The sequence below is a fragment of the Trichoderma breve genome, chromosome 5, assembly GCF_028502605.1.
Source record: "Trichoderma breve strain T069 chromosome 5, whole genome shotgun sequence".
NCBI classification, from domain to species: Eukaryota; Fungi; Ascomycota; class Sordariomycetes; order Hypocreales; family Hypocreaceae; genus Trichoderma; species Trichoderma breve.
The window spans coordinates 3,107,708-3,131,237 of NC_079236.1; the positions used below are offsets into that span (position 1 = coordinate 3,107,708).

Here is a 23,530-nt window from a genome sequence, read left to right on the forward strand (position 1 = left end):
ACAGAGACCGAACGTTAAAAGGACAACATCCTAGTTTCGCTTCTACTTCACCTCGCGATGGATTCATGGCGGTACTTCTCGTACGCCTGTATAAATTCTTCATATCTTCTTTTTCTTCTACTTCTTTTTTTGCTTTTAGGGGGAGCAGTTTGGTGCGACAAATTATGATTTATTAAGGTTACGTAAACTACGTTATAACGGCACAGTCGATGAAAAAACCAGGGATTTTATTTGGACCTTTGTGTCCTTACTTTTTGGCGTGTTGAAATTGCCGTCTGGCGTTGGAACGGGAGTATTTGGCGATTGTTTTGAGGCTCAGTCTAGAAGAAAGTGGCATTGCCACGCTGGAAGCAGAGGGGGATTCGACGATTGCTGCGGCTGCTTTTTATTAGGAGAAAGTTACGGCGACGTAAGTGTATTATTATATTACATACCGCAGGTAGTCACACGACAATTGGGATTTTTCTTTTCATAGTTCTTGATTTGGTTTGGTGATATCTTGTGTTTTCTTTGAAAGCGTTATCTGGGGGAAAAAACATGTTGCTGTTGGCGTCGAAGATACTCGCCTCCTTTGCCATAAAATATACGCAGAGTTTGCGTGTTTCCTGGCCAACATTTGAATGGTTTTAATCTACACAACAGCCACAGACACTATCTGGGGATAAACATGCTCAAACGCAATATTCTCCCGATAATTAGCAGCTGTTGAACCCAGTACAAGCAGTATGCACTTCCAGACTCCAGGTTGTAGGTAGAGCTACCTTTGTGGGAGTACGTGAATTGCATGTCCCTCCGTTGTCTGGCCAGAGGAGGCTTTACACTTTCACGCTGGGTTTCTATTTAAATTGAACTGTCTGCTGGTCTTCTGTTTGTTTTCTTTTCTTTTCTTCACACATCTCTCCATCACAACCTGTCACGTTCTTGGATAATATTCTTCAGCTCACCGCGTTTGTCTGAACACCACACGCTGTTGACATTTGTGTTCACATTTGCTCTCACATCTACGTGACTACTACTCTACAAACACTACCTCAAATTTCTATCACACCCTGAACATCTTCTCTTTGTTGCACCAACACCCGCAGGACAAAATGTCCACCACCACCACCAACTCCAGCAAAACTATTTCCATCAAGTCCAATGGCACTATGGGCACCTACTCCGGTGATACTGCCGCTGCCGAGGGACTTTGGCACTCGCAGCCCTCACTGGCGGATTCAGCGTTCTCTCACAGAACTTGGAATGAGAAAGATGAAGCGCATTCGAATGCCAATAAGGGCATATACATCTGTGACAAGTATCTCCGCGGCAGTGTCTTGGGTCAGGGGGCTTGGTCTGTCGTCCACAAGGTCAAGAGAGTTGCGGACGGCAAGCTTTTTGCTGGCAAGGCGTCTTGCGATGAGCAGCTGAACCAGGAGATTGAGATACTTCTCAAGTTTAGCCATGTGAGTAGTTCACTTTTCGTTGAGAATATCCTGTTCATTTCAGAAGCTGTCCCTTTTTGAACGAACCAAGCTGACATGTTCATTTTCCATCGCTCAGAATCACATCTTGAAATTTGTTGAACTCCACCAGCAAGGTGAAGCCGGAGGGGCTAAGATCCTCATCACCGAGCTTTGTGCAGAGGGAGACCTGGGCGAGCATATCTATCACGTTCCTGGCGGCATGGGCAAGAGAGATATCCTCCTCGTTATGAGCCAAATAGGGGATGCGCTTGCCTTTATTCATGAACAGAACTATTACCACTCGGATGTCAAGCCACGAAACATCCTCATCCGCAAATTAAACCCCATCGAAGTTGTTCTAGCCGACTGCGCAGACTGCCAAGTCTGTGGCACCGAAATATATGGCGACAAGGACATTCGCACCCAGACTGGAACATACAAATTCTGGTCTCCGGAGATGGCGAAGCACGTCCGCCACGATGGCAAGGATGACGATATTTGGGCTCTCGGAATCACCTTGCTTAGCATGATGGCGCAACAGCCGGAGATGCGAGTCACACATAAGAGGAAGATATACGACGACGTGTACAAACATACTGGATGTTGTGGCAAACAAGCACGAGACCTCCTGGCACTTAATCCAGAAGACGGACTTGTGAAACTTGCCGGACGGATGCTGGTTCTTGCGTCTAAGGGGCGTATTACGGCGGCGGAGTGCAGTCAGGAGGCCATGAAGCTTTTGGAGCAGTTGGATAAAGATGGAGAGGAGTCTAAGGGCAAGGGCACAGAGGGACTGGGTATTCAGTCGCCTGAGGGGTTCAAGCCTATTTCTTTTTGGTGAAAGGGACTCGAGTCTGATGTATGATGACTTTATGATGGAATACACTGGGAAGAATATTGGTTGCTAGTTGATTTGTTTGAGATGAGAGCTATTGGGCTGTATCGTCACAGCGTTATACTTGGAAGTTTTGTTTTACTTGATATTAAATGAATAGGGAGCAATCCATATTCATATAGCGACCTAAACTAGGAAATAGATTGGAATAGATAAAAAATTATACCCGAGATGGCTTCGTTTCATGTGCTAAAACTCCAAAACTGGACCAGCACTGATCAATGAAGTCCACGAGCGTTGACGCCATCGCCTAAACCCCCGCAATCCCTTAGTCATCCACTCGGGCTGTTTTCAGCAATTGTTTAAGCCGATGTCGCAACCACGTTTCACGTCACAAAAGAGAATCCTTTTAGGAATCCCGCGATCTGCAAGGGCGTGAGAGTGCATATCGATTACTATTTCATACCCGAGCCGTGCCTCTTTTTTTGCGTGTTTCCACGGCCCAATTGCCGCGTCTTTTGTTGCTTATCGTGGTTATAGCCGGCACATCGAGAGAGGGGGGAACCAATCCGTGACCCTCCCTACATTATCCTCTCTATTTTTTTTTTTTTTCGCACGCCTAATCGATTGCATCACCGGCTACTTTAACCCATTTGAGAAAAGAAGAGAGGGAAAAAGCGGGTGTTGAGTTTTCCATTCTTCAATGTCTTTTTCTGCTCTGCGAGCGTCTTCTCTTGGTATCGTCCGCAGTCGAATCGTGTTTGCAGCTAGCAAAGGACCCGTGGCGCATAGCGCAGCTCTCATAAGATCTTATTCGGCCATGAGCGGCAGCTTCAAGGTAAAACCTGCGGCCAGAGTGTCGGGGCAGAAGCAGGATGTGTGGTAAGTGGACTTGACTGTACGAGTAGTGAGCTTCAAGTGCATATGGGCTGTAAGATGAGCGAAAACGTTGAAAAAAGGACAACGAAAATGCTGAGATGAGAACACGGTTAGGACCATTGTCAATGAGGCGGCAGCTGCGTCGCCCAAGCAGCCCATTGTGAACATGGGCCAGGGCTTCTTCGGCTACAACCCGCCGAAATTCATTCTCGATGCTGCCAAGGAGGCGCTGGACCGCGTTGATTGCAACCAGTACTCGCCTACCAAGGGCAGGCCGAGGTTAAAGAAGGCCATTGCCGATGCCTATTCGCCCTTTTGGGGGAGGAAGATTAACCCCGAGACTGAGGTGACGATTACGACGGGGGCCAATGAGGGTGAGTTGGGTCGTGTTGAGCTGAGGCAGTCTAATTCCTAACAATGGTGGGTGATGGCAGGTATGCTCAGTGCCTTCATGGCTTTCATTGAGCCGGGTGACGAGGTCATCATCTTTGAGCCCTTCTTCGACCAGTACGTATCATACGTTTCACCACGGCAATGTTTGCTTGCCATGAGTTATTCACACGGAAATATAGGTACATTAGCAACATCGAGATGCCTGGCGGCAAGATTGTCTATGTGCCCATGCACCCTCCAGCCACCGGAGCCACTAAGACCTCTTCAGCAGCCGACTGGACCATTGACTTTGACGAGCTAGAGAGAGCCATTACTCCCAAGACAAAGATGATTGTCCTCAACACCCCTCGTACGTCTACTCCTAATGAATGTATAGACGAGAGAGTTTGAGAACTAATGATGCTTTAGACAACCCCGTTGGCAAAGTCTTCTCCAAAGACGAACTGCAAAAGATTGGTGACCTGTGCGTCAAGAACAACATCATTATCCTCTCCGATGAGGTGTATGACCGCCTGTTCTACGTGCCTTTCACCAGAATCTCGACCCTGTCTCCTGAAATCGAGCAGTTGACAATCACGGTTGGCTCTGCTGGCAAGAACTTTTACGCCACAGGTTGGCGTGTTGGTAAGAAGCCCATGTCGTGAATATTGACGAATATTCCTGTATGCTGACCTGAGTTTTCTAGGCTGGCTCATGGGCCCGGAGCATCTCATCAAATATGTCTCTGCGGCACATACACGAATTTGCTACTCGTCTGTCTCGCCTCTACAGGAAGCCTGCGCCGTTGGATTCGAAAAGGCCGAGGCCGAAGGTTTCTGGGACGATGCCATCCGCGACATGAAGGGCAAGATGGACCGTTTCAACGAGGTCTGGGACGAGCTTGGCCTCCCTTACTCGGAGCCCGAAGGCGGCTACTTTGTCCTCGTCAACATGAACAAGGTTCAACTCCCGGAGGACTACCCCTTCCCTCCCCACGTGGCAAGCCGGCCGCGAGACTTTAAGCTGTCGTGGTTCTTGATCCAGGAGGTTGGCGTTGCTGCTATCCCGCCGACTGAGTTTTACACGGATGAGAATGCGCACATGGCGGAAGATTACCTCCGATTTGCGGTTTGCAAGGAGGATTCGATATTGGAGGAGGCGAAGAACAGGTTGAGGGGACTGAAGAAGTATATGAAATAAACTAAGCTTTCAAGGATAAATAGGGAGGATTTCAACGTCACTCGAGGCTGAGGTAATGTAAGATGAGAAAGCTTTTGCGGGGTACTCCCGGGATGCTGGATAAAATAGATTTTCCATTCCACATAGGAACATCAATGAACGATATTACAAGTATGTACAGAGTACGAGTACGAGCTTAGTTGGAGGTCCCCCTCATCTTGACTGCTCTTCCTTGTCCTTGATTACCTACAACGCCACGCCATAAGCGCAGCTTATAAATAGCCAAACTCTATGCTGATAACAAATTATCCCGACGTCCATATCATGTGTCGCGTGTCGAAAGATAGTCATAGCGATTAGTCGAGATTACGCAGCCTTTTACATCTCATTTTCTATCGTGGAGCTTGCCGATAGGTGGAGTAGCATCTCAGCAGCGGAGCCGGCCGAAGCGCGTTTCCCCGGTGGGGTTCGATTGAGGGGTGAACGGGACGGCGATCTGTTGAATTTGACACCTGGGAATGATGGACAGTTTGGGACCTTTGTTTTTGCCTGTTTTAGGTGGTTTTGGTGGGTTTGTATGGGTTTGATGGGGATGAGGTCCAATGATGGGGGGTTGATTTGTATTGAGAGATATCATGACAAGTTGTCTCGGCCCCGTATAAGTCGCACTGTCGATGGGTATCAAAGTGCGAGTACATACAGTAATGCCAGACGGGAACCCAGGATATCGTCAATCGAGTTTTCTTGACTCGCCAGATTATACCCTCTTAATGCCTGCTTACTCTCAATTAATCAGTTCATAGGATTTGTGATGGACAACGATGACTCTTTTCCAGCTGCAATCATATTGAAGCAAGGCACAGATAGACAAGGCCCATGGCTTACACAGGGCTGGCATCGGCTTTACGGGATTGGGAGTTCCGCCACGTGCCAAACATTAAACTTTCCAGCATCTCACCGGTTTGCCCTTTTCGCACGTCCTGGGGAATGCCTGTCACGCACATGTTTGCCTTTAGCTCAGCGAGGTGTCAGAGCAGTGCATATTGGAACTCTTATCTTGCCCCGTGCCCATTGATACAGGTATCCTATACCCACTAGGCTAGTATCCGCGTAGGCGTATGCACCGGCACTGGGTACTGCAGCGGAAAGTACGGGTACGGGTCGCCGTTGGGCTGAGGCGCACAGGAGGCGATAGTCAGGTACCTACTACCAGGTACCACCGCCTCTCCCAGCAACTTAAATGTCGTGTCGCCACTTGGTAGAACATTAGGCATACATGCTGTACTTGTTTCACTTTCATCAGCATCAATCTCAAAGCGTGTTTGTGGCATGAGTTGCATCGATTAATCCATCGATCCTGCATCTTTGTTTTCTACTTGCCCTCATCATCATCCTCAGTCTTTCGTCTCATTTTGCCATGTCCTAATAGCCTCCTACCTCTACTATTCGTCCTCATATTCGCCCCTCCTCCTTAAATCCGCCACACAATGGCTCCCATTGCCATATCTCCCGAACGGGACGGTCAGTTGGATTCGCTAGAGACTCTGACTGCCAAGTTTGACGACACAATCCGCTTCTATCTCAATGGAACCAAAGTCGTGCTCGACGACATCGATCCTGAAATCACAGTTCTCGAGTACCTGAGAGGCATTGGCCTGACTGGAACCAAACTGTACGAAACTCCTTTTTGCTTCCCTACATTGATGAGATATCCCTGCCATCATGGACGATCCAGCTGACACAGGTAACCCAACAGCGGCTGTGGTGAGGGTGGGTGCGGTGCCTGCACCATTGTTGTAAGCCAGTATAACCCAACAACAAAACAAATCTACCACGCCAGTGTCAATGCCTGTCTGGCACCTCTTGTAAGTCTCGATGGCAAACATGTCGTTACCATTGAGGGGATTGGCAACACAAAGAACCCGCATCCCACACAAGAACGGGTGGCCAAGTCTCATGGAAGCCAGTGCGGCTTCTGTACGCCGGGCATTGTCATGAGTCTGTATGCTTTGCTGCGGAATAACTCCAACCCAACCAAGGATGAAATGGAAGAGGCCTTTGACGGCAACCTGTGTCGGTGCACAGGATACAGGTCTATTCTCGACGCAGCTCACACCTTTAGCATGGAGAACTCGTGTGGCAAGGCCAAGACCAACGGTGGTGGGGGGTGCTGTATGGAAAATGGGAATGGTAAGCCCGAAGGGGGTTGTTGCATGGACAAAATGAACAACGACCAGCCTATCAAAAGATTCACCCCTCCGGGATTCATCGAATACAATCCTGATACGGAGCTCATCTTCCCTCCAGCTCTGAAGAAGCACGAACTGCGGCCCCTCGCTTTCGGTAATAAGCGAAAGAAGTGGTTCCGGCCTGTCACCCTAGATCAGCTTCTCCAGATCAAGAGTGTGCATCCCCAGGCCAAGATTATTGGCGGGAGCACTGAGACACAGATCGAAATCAAGTTCAAGGCCCTGCAGTACCCCGTGTCAGTCTATGTCGGCGACATTGCCGAGTTGCGGCAGTACGAGTTCAAGGACGACCACCTCGAAATTGGTGGCAACGTAACTCTGACAGATTTCGAGCACATCTGCGAAGAAGCCATCAAACGCTATGGCAATGAAAGGTCGCAAGTCTTCCAAGGAATCCTCAAACAACTAAAATATTTTGCTGGACGGCAGATCAGAAACGTCGGGACTCCCGCAGGAAATCTGGTCACCGCTTCACCCATATCTGATTTGAACCCAGCCTTATGGGGTGCCAATGCTGTTTTGGTGGCCAAGTCTGCGACTCAGGAGACAGAGATCCCATTATCACAATTCTTCACAGGGTATCGAAGAACGGCACTTGCTCAAGATGCCATCATCGCATCCCTCAGGATTCCCGTTACGGCAGCCAAGGGAGAGTTTTACCGAGCTTATAAGCAGGCGAAACGAAAAGACGACGACATTGCAATTGTTACCGCGGCACTGAGGGTAAAGTTGGATGACGACGGTGTTGTAACAGATTGCAACCTCATTTATGGCGGCATGGCTGCCATGACCGTGTCAGCAAAGACTGCAGCAGAGTACCTGGTTGGGAAGCGTCTCGCCGAACTGGAGACACTTGAAGGGACCATGAGTGCGCTCGGAAAAGACTTTGATCTCCAATTCAGCGTCCCCGGTGGCATGGCATCTTACCGAAAAGCGCTGGCCCTTGGCTTCTTCTACCGCTTCTACCACGACGTCCTCACCATCCTCAATGGGGAAAGCGAGCACGTTGATAAGGAGGCCATTGATGAAATTGAACGATCCATTTCTTATGGCCGAACTGATCCTCACACGGCAGCCGCATACGAACAGGCCGTCACGGGCAAATCGAACCCTCATGTTGCTGCACTGAAGCAAACGACTGGTGAGGCCCAGTACACGGACGATATCCCTCCTATGAAGAACGAATTGTACGGGTGTTGGGTGCTATCAACCAGAGCGCATGCAAAGATCAAATCCATCGACTATTCCGTTGCACTCGACATGCCCGGTGTAGTTGACTATGTCGATAGTTCTGATATGCCTTCTCAAGCAGCCAATCGATTTGGACCGCCCAACTTTGATGAACTTTTCTTCGCCGAGGGTGAAGTACTTACAGCTGGCCAAGCCATTGCCATGATCCTTGCCACGTCGGCTTCCAAGGCCCAGGAAGCAGCAAGGGCCGTCAAAGTGGAATACGAAGATTTACCAGCAGTCCTGACGATTGAGGACGCCATCCAGCAAGATAGCTTCCACCCATGCTTCCGCGAGATCAAGACTGGAGACGTTGAAGAAGCTTTCAAAGGCTGCGACTATGTCTTTACAGGTACCGCACGGATGGGCGGTCAGGAGCACTTTTACCTCGAAACCAACGCCTGCGTCGTCGTTCCCAGTCTAGAGGATGGAGCAATGGAGATTTTCGCCAGCACACAGAATCCAACTGAAACGTAAGTAATAGCACATGTCCAGCCTCCTCAGTAGTTTTATCAACTAACCTTGCTCAATATAGCCAAACATTTGCCGCTCGTGTCTGCAATGTACCCGCAAACAAAGTCGTCGTCCGTGTCAAGAGACTAGGAGGTGGCTTTGGTGGCAAGGAGACTCGATCCATCGTCCTCAGCTCGGCCGTGGCTCTTGCGGCCAAGAAGACCAAGAGGCCAATCCGCTGCATGTTGACACGAGAAGAGGACATGCTCACCATGGGTCAAAGGCATCCGTTCCTCGGAAAGTACAAGGTTGGCTTCAACAAGGACGGAAAGATTCAGGCTCTGGATGTCGATATTTTCAACAACGCCGGCTGGACTTTTGATCTCAGCGCAGCGGTGCTTGAGCGAGCAGTAACGCACGTCGATGGTTGCTACCGCATTCCCAACACACACGTCCGCGGTCGCGTTTGCAAAACCAACACCGTCTCCAACACAGCATTCCGTGGCTTTGGTGGGCCTCAGGGCATGTTCATCATCGAGACTTGTATGGAGGAGGCCGCAGACCGTTTAGGTATCCCCATTGACAAGCTGCGAGAAATCAACTTTTACAAACCCCTTGAGCCGACGCACTTCAACCAGCCCGTCACGGATTGGCACGTTCCGCTTATGTACAAGCAAGTGCAGGAAGAGTCCAATTTCCAAGAGCGCAAGGCTGCCGTCGATCGGTTCAACGAGACTCACAAGTGGCGCAAGAGGGGAATATCCCTGATTCCCACCAAGTTTGGAATCTCGTTCACGGCTCTCTTCCTCAACCAGGCGGGAGCGCTGGTGCACATTTACCACGATGGCTCTATCTTGGTAGCTCATGGAGGTACTGAAATGGGCCAAGGACTTCACACCAAGATGACCCAGATTGCCGCACAAGCTCTCAAGGTCCCTTTTGATGATGTCTTTATTTCAGAGACTTCCACCAACACAGTCGCCAATACCTCCTCAACAGCGGCGTCTGCGTCCTCCGATCTTAACGGGTATGCAATCTTCAACGCCTGTGAACAGCTCAACGAGCGTCTGGCCCCCTATCGAGAGAAACTTGGCCCGCAAGCAACGATGAAGGAGCTGGCCAATGCAGCCTATTTCGATCGCGTCAATCTGTCCGCCCAGGGGTTCTACAAGACTCCTGAGATTGGGTACACCTGGGGCGAGAATAAGGGCAAGATGTACTTTTACTTCACCCAGGGAGTTGCCGCTGCAGAGGTTGAAATCGATGTTCTCACCGGCTCTTCAACCTGCCTCCGAGCAGACATCAAGATGGATATCGGCCAGTCCATCAACCCAGCAATCGACTATGGCCAAATCCAAGGTGCTTTCATGCAAGGCTTTGGGCTCTTCACCATGGAAGAGTCTCTGTGGCTACGAAATGGCGCCATGGCTGGTAACCTATTCACACGTGGTCCTGGGGCGTACAAGATTCCAGGCTTCCGCGATATTCCTCAGGAATTCAACGTGACGCTCCTCAAAGACGTTGAGTGGAAAGATCTGCGAACTATTCAGCGCAGCAGAGGTGTCGGCGAGCCTCCGCTCTTCATGGGCAGCTCCGTCTTCTTCGCCATCCGGCATGCGCTCAAGGCGGCGAGGAAGGACGCGGGAGTCGAAGCTTTGGTAGGGAAAGATGACAGCGAAGGCCTCCTTAGGCTGGAGAGCCCAGCAACGCCGGAGAGAATCCGGTTGATGTGTGAAGATGAAATCATGAGAAAGGCACGGGTGGTCCCCAAGGAGGGTGAAAAGGGCTTCTTTGTGGCCATATGAAGCTCGTGCAGCTTGAACGATCTACGACTGGTTTATTGTTAAGGATTTCTTTACTAAGTTGTTGGCTTGCATAGCCGGTTAGTACTTCAGGGACATTGCGGTCCTATGTCATGTCATTTCATTTCATTTGGTTCCATGTCATGTCATCATTGCAGCAGGCTTATGCTCCAGGTACAGTACTGTAGCGTTGGATCAATCAATATCAATTCAAGAACCCATGCCTGATGAGTGAGTTCCTAAACGGGCCCTCCGTAATCCTCCGCATGGCCTCGACAAAAATAAAGAGGCATTAGGTAATGCCATTTAGCGCCGCAGAAGATTCCATCCCGTGATATTCCGACATGCGCGAAAGCCATCCGGGCAGAAGGCACGTCACGGCAGCCTGTTTTAACCGCCGAGCCGAAAACTTGGTCATTTTGGCCACGGCATCTCAGGTCGGAAGCAGGGGCAAAGCTGCGTTTTTTCGGGAGAAGGGCTGAAGATGCAACGGTTTCACACGGGATTGTTGCAGGGGGGAGGGGAGGAGGCCGCTTCTGTCTTCCATGTTGTTCTTTACAGTTGTCTTGGGGCGCAATTGGTCACTGGTTGTTTCTTGGGGCGTAATTGGTCGTGCACTGGCTGTTCTTGGGGCTTAATTGGTCACTGGTTGTTTCTTGGGCGGAATGCAATTGCGTTTCCCGGTTTTCAAGCCTGTAGTTCCCGAGGTCCTGCATGTGCAATGTGCGAAATGTGTGGGATGTGGCTTCGGGATGGGCGAATGGGCATCCGTTTTCGGGGCCGGTGGCTTAGGGAGCGGGCAGCGGAATACGGCGATCTTTTTTTAGGTGTAGGGTAAATTGGGATGTGCATATTTCGGGAGGTTGAAGTGAAAGATGAGATGAGACGAACGAGATGAGATGAGATGGCAAATGCTGTTGGTCTTCTTTTTTCTCGGTTTGTTGCTATGTGTGTGGTTATTGTTCTTTTCTTCAGGTGGTTGTGTACAGTAGCTATTGTCAAAAGTCTAATCACAGGGCCCAATCAGGATGCGGAGAATAAAGGGTGACGTGACAGGAACCAACATGCCAGAAACGAGGCTATTCCGAATACTTGGATTGTGTGTGTGTGAATGCAGCGAATGAGCAGTTGGGCGATATTAAGCCCCCCTCTTCCCTGTACCGCTATACAGTAGAACGGTTACAGGCGCTGTTACAGGCCTTGCCGACCGCTGTAGCAGCCCATTGATCCGTTGAAATCCTTCTGGCGCAGGTACCCAACCGGCCGGGCTAGCGCTGGCCGCCAAGGCGAAAAGGCTCGGTCCACTGGCCCAGGTCCCCACCAAAAGGGAGGACCCAGCTGAACTTGCCGGTGCCTCAAAGCAGCACTTGCGCTTCCTGCTGATGCGTTTTTGCTCTCGTGCTCAACTCGATTCTTGTTTTGCTGGCCAAACTCTGCCTCTGCATCCCATTCCTGCCTGGCAGAGCCCGCGTCCGGCCCTGCTTCCGCCATCCCAAGCGATCCAGAGACGATATCCGGCCACGGACAGAGACGGGCGGGTTTGTCTGGCCCTCACACGACCTCTTCCGTTTTGCGCGGGCGAAAAGAGAGAGAGACGGGGGAGACCCGGCCTTTGCGCTTAAGCTTGCTTCCTGCCTTGCCTGCTGAGGGGCCAAAGAGGGCTGCACAGCTTCGGGCATGCTAGTTGCGCCATCGGGAAGCGTCTGAGGCGAGCCGGAAAGCTGGGACGATTTTCCCGTTCGATGATCTGCAATCTGGACGTTTGCGTAACCCTTCCCGAGGCAGACAGATCCAATGGGAGACCGAGCAATCGGGAGATGAGAGTATAGCGAAGAGAGAAGAGAGAGAGACGGAAGAAAAACCAACGGGACTGGAAAAGAAGGAACCACTGGGGGGAGAAAGATTGAGCGTACACAACAGCTATGAGCGAGCGGAAGGCTACCGGTGCTACGGCCACTACCACTGCCACCACCACCACCACCACGGCGCCGGGTGCGATGGATGCCAAGGGAAGCAAGGTGGTGGAGCGAAGCAAGATGGCGGCCAAAGGCGATGCGGCCGAGCGCGACAAGGACCACGAGGGTCGTGGCGCTGGCAAGAATCCCAAGAAGAGACGCAAGGTTAACCATGGTACGCAGAACTTGCTTGAACCCTCCCTCCCGTTCCCCGTTCTTGCGGGCCAAAATACTGAGAGGGCTGAGGGCACCAATGGGTCGCTGTGCAGTTGTTGTGCTGCCCCCGTTCATGCCCTCTGCCCTCCCCTTTCACCCCCCATCATCCCCCCCATTGTTCAGTTCGATTCATTCGGCCAGTGACCTTGGAAGAGCAAGTGTCGAGTGTGTATGCAGCATGGACTAACGATTAGCTGCGTGTCTCTCCCTCTACCGTTGCAGCTTGCGTGTATTGTCGCAGATCTGTAAGTCTGGCCCGCTTTAGAAAATGAGACGTCCCATATGCTGCCTGGAGGAAAAGGGGGAAAGAAGAGAAGACAATGAAAGAAAGAAAGAAACAAGAAGCAGAAGAAGACATCTTTGGGATTCATTATCATCCACACCCCTTATTTGTAAATCAAGATCTTGTGGCTGACTGATTCAATTTGACGCGAGTAGCACATGACATGCGATCTCGTAAGTACATCCTCCACACGGCATCTATCCTGCTTCTCCTCTGCCGCAGCTTCACGGATGGGTCCAGACCCTCCTTGTCTCTGCCCACCTCTTCCCTTGCTCTACATTGTGGGCGTGCTAATGCCGTGGACAGGAGCGTCCATGTACGAGATGCATTAAGCGAAATATTGGCCATCTCTGCCACGATGAGCCCCGCGAGTCAGATCCCAAGAAGAAGACGGTTGTCAGCAAAACTGCATCTACAGCGTCCGTAGATGAATCGGACACTATGTCCCAGTCCGACGTAGGCCACAGCTCCATATCCAGCGCCATGGGCCCTCCCCCGACCTTCGATGGCGCGAGGCAGAGGGCAAACTCGGCCATCGGGGCTGGAGGCGTGCTTGGACAAGCCAACCCATTATCCCTTGTGCAACCCGACGCTTCGTCAGGCCTGCAGGCCAACGCGTTGAATAACAATGGTAACGCGAATCAATGTAAGCTCTTCCAAAACGAGATTCGACCCCTCCCCCCAAATCGCCTTGATCTTTCTCCGATACTACCCCAGTACCCCCCCCCCCCCCCCCGGGCCACCGACATGATGCTCTGGATGGCTAACGAGAGAGTAGTTACCGGCTTCTCGGACGCTTGGTTGACCGCGCAAAACTACCATGATATGAATACCTATAACCCCAACTACTTGATCGGAGCCGACGTCACTCACGAGTTTAACCTGCTCAACGACTTTTTGCACAATAGCATCCTTGACGAGGGTGGCGTCGAAGCTCAGCAGAACTCGGCCTTTAATCGGCCAGGGGGTCCGTCGGAGATGCTCTCTGGCTTTGGCAGCGGCAATGGATTGACGGGCGGCTCTGTATCAGCGGGCCATGTGCCAGGGTCCATGCTGCCTCCATCAAATTTTGATAACAAGTCAATGACTAGATCTGACAAGGAGAAGACTCGAGAATACTACCTCCAGGCAGCTGACCCTTCTGGGAACGACAACCCCGAAGAACGAATGTCTCGCGTGCTCAAGGCCAAGTACGATGCTGGCCTGCTCAAGCCGTTCAACTACATCAAGGGCTATGCGCGGCTGGGCAAGTACTTGGACGGGCACATCGCGTCCACATCTAAACAAAAGATTTTGCGGACCATTAACCAGTTTCGACCCAAGTTTAGAGAAAAGGCACAAGGGTTGACGGACATGCAGCTGGTATACGTGGAGATGTGGTTTGAGAAACAGCTGATGGACTACGACCGGGTGTTTGCCAGTATGGCCGTACCGGCCTGTTGCTGGAGGCGAACAGGGGAGATATTCCGAGGAAATAAGGAAATGGCCGAGTTGATCAATGTGCCTGTGGATCAGCTGCGAGATGTTAGTATTTTCCCATTCTTTTACACGTCTGTAAATGCATGACGCGCTAACATATGTCTTTTCCTATACAGGGCAAGATTGCACTCCACGAGATCCTCACCGAGGAGTCGATGGTTAGATATTGGGAAGAGTTTGGCACCATTGCCTTTGACCCAGCGCACGATACGTTGTTGACGGCGTGCTCGCTCAAGAATCCCAGCGATTCGTCAGATCACCCCATTGTCAAGTGTTGCTTCTCCTTTACAATTCGCCGCGATGAGCATAAGCTGTGAGTTGTTATCCATATTGAATGGCATTACCCTTTTCCCCTCCGTGGCAGCAAGAGAGACTGACTTCGACGTTTCCAACAGGCCTGCGTTGATTGTTGGCAACTTTTTACCACACGACCCTCCTGTACAGTGAAGATACTTTATACCTATCTGATTAATGACGAAAAAGAAAAATCGCGTATCGTTTGTGTGAGTTTTTTTCAGGCGGAAAGATGCAGGAGACTTACTTGGGCACGGGGTGCGGAAAATCGGTTTTTTATATAACCAACCAAAAAAGTTTGGATCAGGAATGGGTCTTTTCTTATTATTATTATTATAAGGTTAATGGGGCATGACGGACGGCGTTGGAACTGCGTCGAGTTGCTTCCCCTTTTCGTCGTCTTGCCTGAAATATTGTACACAGTGGTTATTGCTGTTGTCGTGTCCCCTTCATTCCTTTTACCTTCGAGTCCTTCGTTCTTCTCTGGTTACTTGTTCTTGTTCTTCATGGAGTGTTTAGATTCCCAAGTTTTGTTGGAGAAAGAGTTTGGTGTGTTGTTGATGTTGGGTTTCTTGTCTTTGTGTGTGTGTGTGTGTGTTTCTTATTTTTATTGCTAGAGCTGGCAGGTACATACCTACTTAGGCATACGGTAGTCTTTTCGAGTAATGTTGGATAATTGCTACTACCTACAGATGATTTGTCTTGGAGATTGGTCGAGTTAATTCTTCAAGTCTGAGATACTCAGGTACTTCCTAGCACTTGGGTGAAGGCAACTTGGTACCTCTACTGAGATACCTACGTGTGTGATGAGGCAGGTGCGGATGGCTCTACCGAAGCCCTGACAAAATAAGAATGCCCTTCTCTCTCCCTTTCTTTTCCATTTTTTTTTTTTTTTTTTTTTTTTTTTTCAAATTCGTGGTATCATTGCTCAAGATTGCCGTTTTCTCGATATTGCACCTCACTCGTGCCTCTACAACTGCGCCTTTCATCTTCAGGTTCCCATCAGCTTTTCTCTAGTCGATCGTGTCAACATGGCGCCTGATGATCTTGCTTCCGCCGGCAGGATTAGAAAGGCTCGCTCATTTGTCGGTAAGCAACTCATCCTCTTGGTTGTCCTCAAAATGGCTCTGCGTGATTTCTAAGGGTTCTGGGTATGCAGAATTCGCTGCCGCGCTTCAATCCAAGCTTTCGGACTCTCTTGATAAGGAAAACATCGACCTTCTCCTCGCGGATACTAGCCACCATGTTCAGCTGATTCACAACGCAGCGCCATCGGGCTTGACGGGCCCCTTGCCGCCGAAATTAGCCAAGGATGTTGAACGACATGGACGAGATTTGTGGAATCTCTGTGTGAGATTGAAGAGAGAACGAGATACATCTGATTCCATGGATAAAGCCAAGTTGCTCCTTAAAGCAAGGTCGCTTGCCTTTTCTATGCTGGAGCTGGGTAGAAGTGCGGGCAGAGCCAAGGAGGATACGGGGGCAGAGGTTGCCTACTTGATGAGTCTGTCATTGACGCTCGGCAAGCATTGCGTGGAAGACTCCGACTTGGATTCAGCTAGATTGGCGCTTCAGAAAACTGCGGAACTGATAGAAAGGCTTAAAGCGGCACCGCTTGACGCTTCGGACGTTCGGGAGCAGAGTGAGCGGACGAAACTTGACGCAGAATACTTGGCGATGAGAACAGCTCTGGTGAGTACTCGCCCATGGAGTAGCTTGACGAACCTCAATGTTCTGACAAGTTGGAGAGTCATGGAAAGAGGATAGGCTTGACGTTGCGGAGCACATGTTTGGCAAGATAGATGCCATTCGACCAACGCTGGACCCAAGGTCTGCTGAGATAATAGCCGATACTTTACAACATATTGGTTTTGATCTTGCCTCGAAAGGAGATCACAGTATGGCGGTCAAGTGGCTGAAACGCGCGTACGATATTATCAACCATCAGGCACTGGATCAGCTCTCAAGTAAGGGGCTGGAATTGCGATTAGCCATATGCCAAGGCCTTGTCTGGGGACTCCTTGATATTGGCTCCCCAGAGTGTGTTCAGGAGGCCAACAGTTTGATCGAATACATCGAGTCTGAGATTGGAGACAAGCCCATTGTATTGCACTGGCGCCTTGAACTTTTGCAGAAAGCTCCTGGGGAAATTTTCGATATCGACGCCTATTCTAGTATTCTGCATCGGATGGTTCGATCATTCGACTATTCCGATGCTTCTTTTTACTTTCTTTTGCATCACATCAAATCTCTGAGAGAAAAGAACCATCGGTTGGCCCGCGGGCTATTGGATGAACTTTTGCTACAACACATCATATCTTCAAAAAACAGCGAATGGATAGGAAAAACTGTTGTCAGGAGGGTCTGGATGAGCACCGTTGATGAAACAAATTCTATTGAAGCTTTGGTAGATCTTCAAAAACTCTTAGACAAAGTGAGTGATGCTCTTTCTGAGCCGTTGGAGTGTGATATTGCTGGCGCAGCACATTCAGTAAGTTGACCGCAGCACTTCCGCATCAAGTTCATATGCTTGTACTAATTGGACAGAAGGTCATATGGAGCAAATTAGATTCTATACTTTTTAACGAAAACTATGAAGCTGCAGAAGCATGGTGCTCAATTGCCCTGCACCGAATATTCATGAGCAGTGGCGAGGCCAATCTTGGCAAATTCAGCAGAAAACGTGTCATTTGTGCTCTGCGAAGCAACGATACCGAAAAGGCGCGACAGATTTTACACTCCATGTCAGAGAACTCTAAAAACCACATTCTAACTAGATATTTGGCGTTCAAAGTATCTCTCATTGACTGGGACCATGAGCTTGGCTCCGAGAGCATCAGGCACCTCAGTAGACTTTCAGACAGTCCACAAGGTCGTGACGTGCTGTACGCCTGTATTAGAGAAGCACAACAAGCGGGTGACAAACTGTGTACTCTGACAGCCCTACAGGCCATCACCGAGAGTTGGACGACTGACCAAGAAACTCCAAGCAATCTAACGTCAATACTGCGCTGCTCGATTCGTCTCATCCATTTGATTGAAGAAAAGGGCAGCGAGAATGAGGCAGGTCCTCAAAGCATCGCGTACGCCGAAGATTTATGCCATATATTCGAGAAAGGTATTCAAATCCGACGAGCTCCACCAGATGATTGCTAATGTCATTGACGTAGCTGCCGAGCAGGCGAACCAGCATCCAAAAGATGGCGAGGGAAACACAGTCTTTACAATACCCGAGTTACACTGGTTCCGAAAAAATGCATACAATATGGGTGTTGCAAAATGCGATACATGGGAGCTCCTTCACATCATCCGGATATTTACAACATGTCTAGCCTTTTCGACTTGTTACCCTAAAGATCTGCCTTCATCTGAGGCCACTGATATAGCCATGATGGACTTGCGCTGCCACTTTGTCATTGCTGCAGCATTAGTCTCGCTGGCAAGGAAAGAGGATAGAGTGGAAGAGCAGTTGCAGTATTACCTCCAAGTTAGACATCACATGGACAAATTCTATGCAATATTAGAGACTGATACGGATGAAATAATGGATGAAAGTACCGCGGCAGATTTGAATGCAAAACTATCAACACTGTTTGTTTTCGACTTTGAGGCCGCCGTCGTGCTCAGAGATTGGGATGGCTTGAACGAGATTGTCCGCAAGGCAAAGCCGTGCCGTGACGAGGTAATGTACAAGGCAATGGGAGACTGTGTGCTAAGAAGCAAAGCTCCGGGGAAAGGTCAGGGATATATGGCTGTCTGTTTAGCCCCTTTATTAGAGATGACGCTAACATTTCGAGGTCCAGCATTGTTTTCAGCCATGCGTCTCATCATTAATGAGATTTTTGAGCTGGAGGAGTTTGACTACGAAAAACTTGCAAAATACATTCGGTGTATGTTTCAAGCGATTCTGGGGCTGGACGATACCGCGGCTCTTCAGCTTGTGGATCAAGCTATACAAATAGCCCGCGAGGGAAAGGAAGTAAGCCCGTGTTTTCACTTTTTATGAAATATGCATCATAAATGAGTAGCATATAACTAACGTTGTTTGACAGACGGGAAATCAGCTGCCGTCTGCGGAATTGGAGTGGCTCGTTGCCACGAGTTTCAACCACGCCATCGACTATTATGCTCGTGGGGAGGAAGAGCCTTGTCACCGCTGGGCACTCAAAGCCATGCATTTGGCCGAGTATATTGATGACGGGGGGTTGTTGCGGGATACACTGCAGGAGAAATTTGCAAAGTTGCAATTTGATGGAGGGCCAAGGTGAGGAGACACGGCGAGATTACCCCCCAACCCCCTTTTCATCTACGGACAGATGTTACTCTAATAGTTGAAGACCATTGTAAGACATGGCATTGTGGGCAATGGGATGGAGGCATAAGTAGAGTTGGAATTATCTCTGCTATCGAACACAAACGTCGATGCTATGTAAACTATTATATCGTTTGCGTTCTTTCAGGCAAATGTGACATCATAAAATGGAGAGAGTGAGGAAAGGTAACAAAGACAGACGACCCCAAGAAAATCAAGGGGTGGAGGTAGAAAAAGAAAAGCAAAAAAAAAAAGGCTCAGGTGGTATCTCCTACTCTTGCGTCCGTATTTGACAGCGTTAAAAGACTCATGTATAAAAGAAAATGGGGAAAGAAAAAAAAGGACATTTGAAGGAAATTTGGTATATAAGTCTTCACCGGCTAATCCGTGTACAACAAAAAAAAAAAGCAAAACATAAATAAATAAAAACAAATCGCTAGTTCCATGGGTATGTGTAAGAGTGCTTGGTATCAAATGCCGTTATTCGACCACTTTTTTCCTATTCCAAACGATGAGAACAATCCAAGGTCCAAAAAGCGAGCCGTCATGCTCCCCTTATTACCCAACATCAGAGATTACAACAACAGAGAAGGGGAACTGAGAAAAAAAGTAAAAAAAAAAAAAGAAAGAAAGAAAGCGACCATTGAGTCACCCCAGATTTCGTGTATCATTTCCGAGTTCCCAAAAAATCTCTATCCTCGTCGTCATGGTCGTCGTCATCATATAATGTTCGCAATGCTCAATCTATCTCTACCAGCGGGGCTAGCAGCGGGTCTCGATGGTTCGTTGCCATATTTTGGAACTTCGGCCGTGTACCGAGGGGCCTCTGAGAGCCGCTGAATGCTAGGGATGCCAGGAGTTGGAGATTCTCTCTTGACCTGAGGCGGAGGGAGGGTTGTCCAGTTGCTGCTCATCGCATGAGTCGATCCCAGCCCTCGAACTGCCGTCTCTAGTTGAGTCCATCCACCCCACTCCCTGCGCTCCTCTTCACTGAGGCCAGTTCTCATTGCTGAGCTGAAAAGTGCGTGTCCAAGCCCGCCGGATGGAGCAGCAGCATCTGGCTTGGGAGGGAGGTAATCACGATCATATCCCTCGGTCCAGACCCAAGATCTTGATGGTGAAGCATGGAGGTCGGATGAGACGTAAGCCAAAAGCTCCTCATCTCTAGCCAATGAAACCAAAAGGGTGGAAGGGTCCACAGGCGATCGCGCACTGGAAAAAGCATGAGGCGAAGTTGTTCGAGCTATGCGACTTGAATATTCAGCCCGCTTCACACTCAAGGTGGATGTAAAAAAGGAAAGGTATCTCCCGCAAGCAGTAGCTACATCGCGCCGCGCGTCAATTGCTGCTAGAGCTCGAATACAGGTAATGGCGTGATCCAAACATCCTGTTAGGAGCAGGAATAAGGCACAGCGGAAGATATGAGCTGTCAAAAGAGAGGTGGCTCCATCTGCTGGAGAGCTTGTTCTGTTAAGTAACGATGCCGTCTCTATACCAATGTGCATACAGCTCTCAATGGCTGCGAGGCGGTTATCAACATCACAGCTGGGGTTTATATTATGGCGGTGAAGAATTAGCCGCGCATGGAATAAATAAGTGAGAGGCGCCAGGAAGTGAGGTGCCAAAGCCACGGTGCTCACAGGATCACAAGCTGGAGGGAATGTGTTCAGGCATTTTTTGAAATGAGCGTCGAAGCCGGCAAGCTGCGTAGGCGGTATCGCGGGAGATTCTGTTGCCTTCACAATCGAAGTGTAGGACCTGACGACGTGAATAACAGCCAAGAGAGAGTGAGTCAACGGCTCAGCTCCACTGGGGACTCTCATGCCATCATCTTCAATGTATTGGTCATCCACAGCGGCGGGCAGAGCAACGCTGCAGTCGGCATCGTCAATAAGAAACGGATGGCCCATCTCGGTGGCCATGACCCTGTCGAGGATATAAATTGCCCACCACGTCCTGCGGCGCATCTCACCTTCCACCACGGGCCATGTTTCCGTATCTAGGTAGAGGCCAAGGTCTTGCCCAACACGCACTGCATTGCCCAAGAAGCTCCACGCTGCTGATTTCAGATTCATCTCGTTCAGGCAGATGGTAATGAGGATAAGAGCTCTTGCGTCGTCGAGAGTGTGATGGTTACACCAAGGGTCCATGGCTTTCCGCGCCGACTCTAACAGCTCGGATGGTCGGAAATAGGTGGCGGCTGTTGCAGCAACTTCGGCGGTAAACAAGCTACCAGTTGCTAAAACAGCAAAGAATAGGCACAAGAACCCAGGCGGTATGCGAGGCGGAGTTGCTCGGTACAAGTCGTCAACCAAGGCTTTAAATGTTGGTAAATGAATGATGGGAAACATTGTGTGCGCGGAAGCGTAGTAGGTGGTTAGCAGCTGTTCTGCCACCTGACGGGGAGGCAACTCAGGCACGGGTGCATCAAAGGGGGCCGGCGCTGGTAGTCGGTGCTGCGCTGGAGGTTTCCAAATGCCCTTTGAAAAAGTTCGTAGGTTCGTCCTTGCCAGAGCGAGGTCGGGAACTGGCTGCGGTCTCTTGCGCGGCCTGCTCTCGGACTCGATGGGGGGCGGTAACTGAGAGGATGATCGCTCTCTAGATTCGACGTCAATGTCCATAGAGCCATCTCTCTCCTGCAACATTCGGCGTAAGTTGTTGTTGTCCCGCTTGACCTTTTCAATCTGCTTCTCCAGATCTTGCACCTGCTTGATGGAAGACATCCTTCGATTGGTTTCCTTGGTGAACTGGCATTTGACGTTGCGGCTGGAGCATTCGGAACAGCTAGTCGTCTCCGTCGCATCGCACTTGACTTTCCTCTCCCGGCATGCGTCGCAGCTGGGATCTTTGCGTCGTTGGCGGTAGGCCCTCTTTTGTCCTTGCGCACCGGGAGTTCCCGACAGTTGGGAGCCACCAGGGCCTTGACTGCTTACCAGGGAGTCGGTAGAGGCAACAGACTCGCGGCCCATGATGGAGGTTGGTGGCATGGGCGTATAAGGCGGAAAGCCTTGGTTCACGGGGGGCAACGTAGGCATACCAAGGGGCTGAGGTGGTGTCGGGTTTGGTCTTCCTGTCGCATTCAGCATGCTCCCCAGGTACCGCGAAGGAGGCCGAGGCGACGTTGCGGACGAGACAGATGACGAATCGTACGACCTAGTGGAGGGATTGGGAGATCGCGGATACGGGTTGTGCGACGTTTCTGCCATGGTTTCGGTGTATTTTGATCGAGTACACCAATCACCAGCTTGCAGCGTCAACAGATGTGTCGTTGTTGAATCACCGACGTAGAGTTAAATCGGTGTTGCGTTAGGCAGTTGAGCGACCCAACCGATCGGAGTCTCGGCACTAACGGGATGGACTCGCGGCTTGGGGTGCCGCGTTCGAGAGGATCTGTATTACGCCAGCCTTGGACTCCTTCTGGAACCAATGGATCTGCTCTACCGGTTGCGCCGAGTATTGGGGGGAAGAGAGATGGGAAAGTTGGGGAGGTGGAGGGAAAAGAACGGTAGGCTAAGTAAAGAAACAAGCAAGTGCTTTTTGGAGGGGGAGAATAGCCAACGACGCCTCGCACTATGAGCAGATCTGTACAAGGAGTGCGCCTTGGTCGATTCTGGTCTCGTGTCGTGTCGTGATACGGGACCAAAGCAAGTCTATATCCAAGTTCAGTTGCGGTGCTGCAGTTGAAATCTCCAGCTCGGAAAACCCACGGCAGCCCTCCCGTTTAGTGACGCTGTCGCTGGGATCGCAAGCCGGCATCTGGCATGTGCCAATTGGGGTCACGATGGCGATTACGCGGTCTGCGCTCGAACAAGTGAAACAAGCGGTACTGAGCCGAGCGCCCGGGACCAAGCTTTGCGCGATGCTGAAGATGACGGTGGACGCTGGAGTCTGGGTTCGACCTGCTGGCGATTTTAAGTCTGCGACTGCGACAGTGGCTGTGATTGCCGAGATGCAAGCAATGCCGCAGAAGGGAAAGCAGGCCTGGTATGTGAAGGAAGTGCGAGTAGAAACAAGGCGGAGGGGTGTGAAGGAGGCGGCGACTTGATGCAGGTATATCGGCCCCAAGCGGGTTACTCTACTGTACAACAACCATGTGTCTGTATCAGTCAATGTGCTCATCCGTCATCCGCCGTCGCTCTCCGCCCATTAAAGCAGATTCGGAAATATATCTGGATTGGCAGACGTGGGGCTGGTAAGGCCACACCCTTTAGAAATTGACCGGCTAGGGCAGTCGAGATCAGCCAAAGCCCGCTAAGGTGTTTCGAGCTCCAGCTGGGCTGCTCGACTAGCCATGGAGCATCGCATTGACTCCAGGGACGGCAGCACCCCGGTCGTGATCAATCGGGCCTGCTACCGGGTCTCTCTGGTCATATGTCATGCCGCGCCGCGAACCACCACATACGAGCACTTGTACACTGACTTGCCGTTCCCTGCCCGGCCTCTCTTTGAGCATTGCTATTCTTCGTTTCTTTTCTGGCTGTGCAGTTGGTGACTCAGAATTAGTGTAGCCATCCATCGTTGTCCTGTCCTCCGGTCCCAGGAACAAG

At 50.4% G+C, this 23,530-nt stretch overlaps 6 protein-coding genes across 6 annotated transcripts; 5 read left to right on the forward strand and 1 right to left on the reverse strand.

The window, feature by feature from the left end:
- Positions 1-1,091: 1,091 nt before the first annotated feature.
- T069G_08584 (protein kinase domain-containing protein) lies at positions 1,092-2,286 on the forward strand (the record flags this gene model as incomplete). The annotated part of the gene is made up of 2 exons (XM_056175794.1): positions 1,092-1,445; positions 1,543-2,286. The coding sequence occupies 2 exons, from the start codon at positions 1,092-1,094 to the stop codon at positions 2,284-2,286; spliced, it is 1,098 nt and encodes a 365-aa protein (XP_056026743.1).
- Positions 2,287-3,100: 814 nt separating this feature from the next.
- On the forward strand, positions 3,101-4,731 carry T069G_08585 (aminotransferase class I and II domain-containing protein; the record flags this gene model as incomplete). Its single annotated transcript, XM_056175795.1, has 6 exons — positions 3,101-3,162; positions 3,274-3,533; positions 3,594-3,666; positions 3,732-3,901; positions 3,961-4,176; positions 4,238-4,731. The coding sequence occupies 6 exons, from the start codon at positions 3,101-3,103 to the stop codon at positions 4,729-4,731; spliced, it is 1,275 nt and encodes a 424-aa protein (XP_056026744.1).
- Positions 4,732-6,197: 1,466 nt separating this feature from the next.
- T069G_08586 (molybdopterin-binding domain of aldehyde dehydrogenase domain-containing protein) lies at positions 6,198-10,447 on the forward strand (the record flags this gene model as incomplete). The annotated part of the gene is made up of 3 exons (XM_056175796.1): positions 6,198-6,382; positions 6,467-8,662; positions 8,725-10,447. The coding sequence occupies 3 exons, from the start codon at positions 6,198-6,200 to the stop codon at positions 10,445-10,447; spliced, it is 4,104 nt and encodes a 1,367-aa protein (XP_056026745.1).
- Positions 10,448-12,366: 1,919 nt separating this feature from the next.
- T069G_08587 (fungal zn(2)-Cys(6) binuclear cluster domain-containing protein) lies at positions 12,367-14,824 on the forward strand (the record flags this gene model as incomplete). Its single annotated transcript, XM_056175797.1, has 7 exons — positions 12,367-12,574; positions 12,838-12,860; positions 13,054-13,071; positions 13,205-13,544; positions 13,677-14,422; positions 14,494-14,690; positions 14,773-14,824. The coding sequence occupies 7 exons, from the start codon at positions 12,367-12,369 to the stop codon at positions 14,822-14,824; spliced, it is 1,584 nt and encodes a 527-aa protein (XP_056026746.1).
- An 878-nt stretch (positions 14,825-15,702) lies between these two features.
- T069G_08588 (meiosis protein SPO22/ZIP4 like domain-containing protein) lies at positions 15,703-18,939 on the forward strand (the record flags this gene model as incomplete). The annotated part of the gene is made up of 7 exons (XM_056175798.1): positions 15,703-15,760; positions 15,831-16,363; positions 16,422-17,162; positions 17,222-17,789; positions 17,842-18,408; positions 18,475-18,650; positions 18,724-18,939. 7 exons carry the CDS (start codon positions 15,703-15,705, stop codon positions 18,937-18,939), a joined length of 2,859 nt encoding a protein of 952 aa, XP_056026747.1.
- Positions 18,940-19,702: 763 nt separating this feature from the next.
- On the reverse strand, positions 19,703-22,189 carry T069G_08589 (fungal specific transcription factor domain-containing protein; the record flags this gene model as incomplete). Its single annotated transcript, XM_056175799.1, has 1 exon — positions 19,703-22,189. One exon carries the CDS (start codon positions 22,187-22,189, stop codon positions 19,703-19,705), a length of 2,487 nt encoding a protein of 828 aa, XP_056026748.1.
- Positions 22,190-23,530: the final 1,341 nt, after the last annotated feature.